This window comes from Cucurbita moschata, unplaced genomic scaffold (assembly GCF_002738365.1).
Source record: "Cucurbita moschata cultivar Rifu unplaced genomic scaffold, Cmos_1.0 Cmo_Scf00038, whole genome shotgun sequence".
In the NCBI taxonomy this organism is placed as follows: domain Eukaryota; kingdom Viridiplantae; phylum Streptophyta; class Magnoliopsida; order Cucurbitales; family Cucurbitaceae; genus Cucurbita; species Cucurbita moschata.
Genome location: NW_019268554.1, coordinates 509,170 through 516,477, shown reverse-complemented (window position 1 = coordinate 516,477; position 7,308 = coordinate 509,170). Strand labels below are relative to the sequence as shown.

Below are 7,308 nucleotides of genomic sequence, written 5' to 3'. Positions count from 1 at the left end.
TAGGTTGGAATCTATGACCTAAATGCCCTGGTCAACAAAATAATGTTCGTTTTACAACTAACATGTGTGTTATTAAGTAACTTGCTAAAAGAATGACTCTCTCAACCTCTATAAAATTACCCAAGTACATGAATTAATACACAGAAATTGTGATTCTATCATTATATTCAAATTATTCCCAACAACCCAACCAAAGTTCAAACTCTGAATCTAACCTTTTCCCGTCTCCAATGGATAAATCGATGCCTAGCTGGCAAACAAGAAGAGCTCACTCATCCATCCGAACGATGTATTTTTAGGCTAACGACGATACAGCTTCAATGGCGCTGCCTAGAGGCCAGGCTGCTTCAACCAAGGAGTTGTGGTATTTAACCTTCTTCACCAATGTGATCTTTTGCCAAGGATCTAGGCCTACACCAAACCAAAGCATACAAACACAGGTGCATACGAATTATACGATGTTCGGTATATGTATCGACCGTATGATATAAGTATTAACATGAGTGTGAATGCAACCTACCTAATCCATCTACAAGTAGTGCGTATTGATACACAAGATCCATACACAAGTACGGAAGGTTATCCTTCTTGACCTTGGGATATGTAGCAGCATCCTCGAGTTTGATTTGGCATGCCTGCCTCGCTGCATCACGGAAGTCTACAGGACGAACTTCAGCAAATGGCTTGTTGGGGTCAGCAAAACCAGCCTACATACACCTGGTTGATCAGTGGTTCATGCGAAAACAAGCAAAATAATTTCAACATCCTCACTGCAAGTCCAATATCATAGGGGAACTAATCTCACCTCAGCAGCCCTGTCGAAGAAAAATGAAGCAACGTAGAGATTCTTCTGCCCGTCGCCTCCTCCGCCGTTCCAAACTCCACCGAAAGTGCACTGCTCGTGAGTACACGTTGATTCATTAACCTTGAGAGCCTCCACGACTGTCCTCTTGCATCTATTAAAGCTGGAGCCTGATGAAGAGGCTGATGCTTTATAGTCCTTTCCCCCGTATTGGTATGCTCCTAGAAAAAAAAAAGAGAGCATTGAGAATACTTCAATCCAAAGCTCAGAAGATAGGAATTATTCGAATGAAGATAATAACCTATAAAACCACATTGGAACAAGGGAATTTCTTTAAGAGAGAATGTTTATGGAGAATATGAAATAAGGTGTTTTAATCATGTCATAAAGATTTCAGGGTGTTTTATTGTATTTTTTAACTTTAGAATTATCTTTAAGATTATAAGTTACATTTAGATAGGGGTCATTATGTTATTGATGGCCATGAAAGTTACAACTTTCAATTAACTCTAGGTTATTATAAGGTTTATTTTCAAGGCTATAAATAGTCATTCATGTTGTTGCTTTAGTATGAAGATTTTTGGATATTAAAATGAAGTTTGCATATTATACTTCTCTTGTTCCTTTGCATTTCTTGTGTTTAGATTTGCATACTAGAGTCATTCAAGTTGTCTTAATCATACTATCTTGTGGAGTAATTCGAATCACGAGTTTTCTTTACTCTTGATCTTGATCATCAAGATAATCCGTTCCAAAACTTTCCTTTAGGTTGATTCCTTATCGATTTTGGGGTTCTTGGATAATTTAGATCTAGAGATCTCGTTCTTTAACAAGGTTTTTAGATTAAATCTTAAGAGTTTCATATCATTTAGTATAAGAGCCTAAAGGTCATAGTAGTATTTCTTTCTAGAGTACACGTGGGAGAAAGGAAAGATCCTCTAACTTTTTTTTTACCAAGGATCTATGTTTTAACTAGTTGAGTTATGTTTAGGTTAGTAAATTTGATCTATGTTTTAACTAGTTGAGTTATGTTTAGGTTAGTAAATTTGAAATAACAATCGATCCTAAATAGTTAAATAGTTAAAAGTGCGGAGGAATAAGAGAGAAAAAGCCAAGAATTTTGTGCAAAATGTCTAGTGGTGTGGGAATCCATATAACCAGCTAGTTATATTTGTATTGCAACATAAAGATTTTGTATTTCCATCAAAATTGGTTAGTTACAAGAAGTTTATACTCAATAAGACACTAACTTGCGACTTACATCAACATAAGCGATGAAGAGAGGGAAATGATGATTGCAAAAACATTTATTATTGGAAAGAAAAAGAAAAAACAAACCTTCGAATCCAGATAGGATGCAATCGTTGCTAGAATTTTTAGAGACACTCAAAACCTCGGCTCGAGCAGCTAGTAATCCATAATGCAAATAACTGTAATTCAAATAACCAACAACCATATAAAGTCGGTCTAAACAACAATCACGTAAGAGTCTAAGCGTCAGTCGCTACTGTAAACCCAAGACAAAATACAAAGGAAAGTTGGTACAAAAAATTTCAAAATCCTTGGTCAAGAAAAACAGAAGCATTCATGTGAGATTTCACATCGGTTGGGGAGGAGAAAGAAACATTCTTTATAAGGGTGTGGAAACCTCTCCCTCGCAATTGCATTTTAAAAACCTTGAGAGAAAGCCCAAAGAGAACAATATCTGCTAGCGGTGGGCTTGGGCAGTTACAAATGGTATCAGGACCAGACACCGGGGATGTGCCAGCGAGGAGGTTGAGCCCTAAAGAGGGGTGGATACGAGACTGGGCGCCAACAAGGACGTTGGGCCCCAAATGAGGGTGGATTGAGATCCCATATCGATTGGAGAAGGGAACGAATGCCAGCAAGGACGCTGGATCTCGAAAGAAGGTAAATTATGAGATCCACATCGGTTGGGGAGGAGAACGAAGTATTCTTTATAAGGGTGTGGAAACCTAATATTAACCACGACCAAGGAATTTCCATACCTCAATGTCCAATTACAAGGACGAGAGCCAAGAAGCTACAACAAACCTTGTACACTTATATTCAAGGTATGGTGAGCTCATCAAAAGAAATTCTAGAAGACGTTGGAGACCTCCCTTATATGTTTTGGAAAGTTGAGCTTCAAGAAAGAGATGCATTGAATGCACTTTAAATTGCAATTAATGAACTCAGCTAAATTTATGGAACTAGTCCAAGGATGACTAATAAGCATAATTGCACTATTTAATTATAATTGAAATATTTATTTGTCATATTTAAGCTAGTTTTTAACGTAGAAATTAAGGTTATATGGTAACCCATCCCCATTAACTAGTCATTTTAATAAGGAGGTTATGGGTATTTCTCATTTACTAGCCAATTTATTCGGAAGTTATGTGTCACATAGGTTAAGGTTGTAAAGGCTATATAAAGCCTTCTTTTCTTTGATTAGAGACATCACATTTTGGAATAAAAGAATTAAAAAGAATAGTTATTCCTGTTCCAAAATGTGATCTCTAAACGAAGAAAAAAAAGGTTTTATATAGCCTTTAAAACCTTAACCATGTGACACATAATTAAATTGGCTAGTAACTGAAAAATACTCATAACCTCCGTATTAAAATAGCTAGTTAAGGTGGAATATGGTAACCTACGTGGGTTACAATATAAACTTAACTCCTACATTAAAAACTAGCTTAAATATGACAAATAAATATTTCAATTATAATTAAATAGTGCAATTAATAAAATATGCTTATTAGTCATCCTTGGACTAGTTCCATAAATTTAGCTGAGTTCATTAAATGCAACCTAAAGTGCATTTAATACATCTCTTTCTTAGAGCTCAACTTTGCACAGCATATAAGGGAGATCTCCAACGTCTTTTAGAATTTCCTTGATGAGCTCGCTATACCTTGAATACAAGTGTACAAGGTTTGTTATAGCTTCTTGGCTCTCGTCCATGTAATTGGACCTTGAGGTATGGAAATTCCTTGATCGTGGTTTATATCAAAACCTTTCCCTAGCATACGCGTTTTAAAAACTTTGAGGGGAAGCCCAAAAGGGAAAACCCAAAGAGAACAATATCTACTAGCGGTGGGCTTGGGCCGTTACAATTCACGAGAGTTTTGGGTAGAATTCGTCAAGATTGAACCATAGCTATCAATGAATTAGTAGAGGCAGATTGAAATTGGAGAGTCGTATTGCCATGTGGAAAATTTATCAACTGGCAATCTCAGCAAGACGAGAGTAGAATGTATACCTGTGAACATAGAGATAATAAGTTGCTCCCTTCAGATACATTTTTTTTATGTATACACTCTCTGCTTCTGATAATCGAGCAGCATCTGTTTCGGAGATAGCATATGCCATTTGAACAGATCCTCCGCCGAGATCTACAACTCCAACTGTATCCGAATATTTCTTGCCCAAGTTCCCTAGCAGATAGTTTAATGTCACCTGGAAAATGATAGCCAAGCTTGTAATATGTTAATACACAAGAACTCCATGCAAGATCCCAGGAATGGTTCAGATTATCAAAACTCTACATGCATTTACCAATCTACATCTGAACTAATTCCTGTCTCAAATTCTGCTAAATACCGATATGAAATTTAACATCGTATGTAGTTTAATGACAACCTCTTCATGTCACGACTATCGTTTCCATATAGCATTCCAACTGACAAAACTTATAATGCTGGCATATTCCATCATCCTATGCTATTCCAGCACCTACGCTAAACGCAAGCTCATTGCATACATAGCCTCAAGTTCAGAAACAGTAAGGCTTTGGGGATAGAGAGAGAACAGCACATCCTAAGCTTTGGAGATTTGTAGGTTATTCAACAGATAACTGACCTTAATACCAAAGTGTAACTAGAAGGAGACTGTCTCAAAGAAATGGCTCTAGAGGAAGCAACATGATACTCTATCCTGAATTCTAATGGCATCAGATATTAGCAAGAACATCACATTATCACACTATTGTACTACAAATAATACACATTCCACGATTCGAACTAAAAGGAAGCTGCAGCTGAAACCCAAACTACATTAAAAAAAAAGTACAAAGTGGATCACAGCCATAATAGACATACCCAAAGGTAAGAACCTTCTTGAGTTCCATCAATTACAGACACAGCATTGTCCTCCAACTTGAGGTCACTTTTGTCTCTCAGGAGATCCCTAACCTTAAAGAAAACAAAAGCTTTCATCTCTTAGCTTGAAATTACACGAAATAAGGGAACGTGAAAAATTGCTTCCGAAGAACAAGCATGGATCATTACCGCCTGCAAAATTTTGTCAGATGTATCCCCCTTCAGAGCCCTCAAGCCTGCAGTTGCCTACATTAACATGAAAAACCGTTTCGAAAATTGACATAGCTTCATTTAAAGAACAGAGCTCAAGGAGTTCGAGGAAGATCAACTAACCCCAACTCTAACAGGGGCCATTGACCGCAGCCCTTTAGGAACCACATTTTCCGCTTTTTCCAAAAGGGAAATTAGAGAAGCTGCAGCATTCTTGGGGTTGTCAGCATATGCACTCAATCCTGGATTAAGCTAAAGAAGAAGTAAGCAAACAAAAACAAATTTAAGCACAGCGAGTCTCGAGAGAAACAGAATACAGTCAACTCAAAACCAACAATTGCTGCAAGTACAATCACCAAAAAAAATAAGCACAGCCGATCTAGAATGGAAATTCAAAGAATAACAGTGAAAATGTAGATACAGGAGAAGATAGAGATTAGTACTTGTTCAAAAAGTTCGATATCCTTGCCAACGGGGAGGAGATCGAGATTTTGATCGAAGCAAAAGACATGGACGCGACTCCCAGAGCTACCAGCATCAAAAATAACAGCATAAGTGGATTTAGAAGAAGAAGAAGACGACCTGTGATCAGGGTAAACCTTGCGGTGGTTGAACGAGTAATTTTCACGGCCCGGCATGAAATAGAGAACAAAGGCGATTAGGAAAAGCGAAAGAGACGTGAACAATAACACCCCTCTGTATTCGTAGATCCTATTCGACAGCGATTCCGACTGTTGCTTACCGGGACGCTTATGCATCTTATCAAATTCAAACTGAAGTAGTTTCTGATGATCCTGAAGTGACAAAGAGGGCGTTTGGCCTTCAAGAAGGTCGGCGGAAGACGGAGATCGGTAACGGATCTGAACGTTTCCAGTGGAATTGGAGGCAGCAGGAGCCTTCAATGAGTGCAGTGGTTCGGGAGTCGGATCCAGCGCTCCGTTTGGGAAGAACAGCGATGATTATACGCAATGAATTGATCAATGATTGACTCGCAACAGCATCGAGGACGGATCTGAGTGGATTCCGTCAGTGAAATCGACGAATTGACGTGGGATTTGGATGGAGGAACTTTGCGGTGATCGAAGAAATGGGTCGAAAGAGAAGAAATGGAAATGGAGGTGGTTAGGGGATAGGGGAGAAGAGCAAATGTGAAGTAACAATGGCGAGTTTGGATTCAGAAACTAGCAGTTGCGAATTCGAGTTTGGTTCTTTATCATTTTTTTTATTATATTCTATATATTTTTATTTTTTAATTATAGTTAATTTTGTTATTCTCGTTATAAATTTCAATTAAAAAAATTGTAATATTAAAATTTTAATTTTCAGAAATTAGGATATAACGAAATATATTGATTTATTAATATTTTTTATAATTTTTTAAGAAATATTATATTAAAAAGGAAAATTTTAAAATAACTATTTTTTAAATAATAATAAACGGAGAAAAATTATGAAACTCGACAAAAATAAATAAGAAATTAATTTAGTTTATTGGAAAATGAAATAGGTGACAAAAACCGGGACAAGAAAGGTTTTTAGTATCTTAAGTTTAAGAAAAAAACTAAATTAATAAAAATACTCTTAAACGTTGTATTTAGTTCATTTCAAATTTTTATTAATATCTTTGATTAATTAAAATTAATTAATTTTTTATCATTTTTTTAATTATATTCTATACATTTTTATTTTTTTAAGTAGAGTTAATTATGATATTTAAACTTTAATATTAAAATTTTATCTTTTATTAATTAAAATTAATTAATTAGGATTCTTTATCATTTTTTTATTATATTTCATATATTTTTATTATAATTAATTATGAGATTCTTACTATAATATTTAAATTAAAAATAATTGTAATATTAAAATTAATTTTTAGAAATCAGTGGTAGAAGATTATATTATATATATATATATATATATCATTACTTACAAAATATATTGATTTATTAATATTTTTACAATTTTTTAGGAAAGATTATATTAAAAAAGACAATTTTTAACTAATTATTTTTTAAATAATAATAAACCGAAAAAAAATTATGGAACTCGATTTCAACAAAAATAAATAAAAATTTTATTTTATACCGATAATGAAATAAGCGGAAATTTGTTTTATAATGAGAATGAAATAGGTGGCAGAGATAGAGACAGAAAAGGTTCTAGTTAACCGTTATCTAGATATGGTGT

General features: G+C 35.1%; 1 protein-coding gene across 2 annotated transcripts; it reads right to left on the bottom strand.

The window, feature by feature from the left end:
- Positions 1 to 6,314, bottom strand: LOC111432518 (apyrase 2-like). Of its 2 annotated transcripts, XM_023069441.1 has the most exons (9): positions 5,562 to 6,314; positions 5,242 to 5,370; positions 5,098 to 5,154; positions 4,909 to 5,001; positions 4,071 to 4,267; positions 2,141 to 2,232; positions 806 to 1,023; positions 521 to 707; positions 1 to 411 (listed from the first exon to the last, which is right to left on the bottom strand). In XM_023069441.1, the coding sequence occupies exons 1-9, from the start codon at positions 5,874 to 5,876 to the stop codon at positions 296 to 298; spliced, it is 1,404 nt and encodes a 467-aa protein (XP_022925209.1). In that variant the 5' UTR covers positions 5,877 to 6,314; the 3' UTR covers positions 1 to 295. The 2 variants fall into 2 exon arrangements, with proteins under 2 accessions (XP_022925209.1, XP_022925210.1); XM_023069442.1 differs by lacking the exon at positions 1 to 411 and having other exon boundaries at positions 597 to 717.
- Positions 6,315 to 7,308: the final 994 nt, after the last annotated feature.

Bases quoted from the DNA above. Each gene is read 5' to 3' on its own strand.
- LOC111432518 (XM_023069441.1), bottom strand. From the start codon at position 5,876: ATGCATAAGCGTCCCGGTAAGCAACAGTCGGAATCGCTGTCGAATAGG. The intron at 5,371-5,561 runs GTACTAATCTCT...CTTCTTCTTTAG, and splicing joins ATATCGAACTTTTTGAACAA to CTTAATCCAGGATTGAGTGC. The intron at 708-805 runs GTGAGATTAGTT...AGGTGTATGTAG, and splicing joins TCTTCGACAGGGCTGCTGAG to GCTGGTTTTGCTGACCCCAA.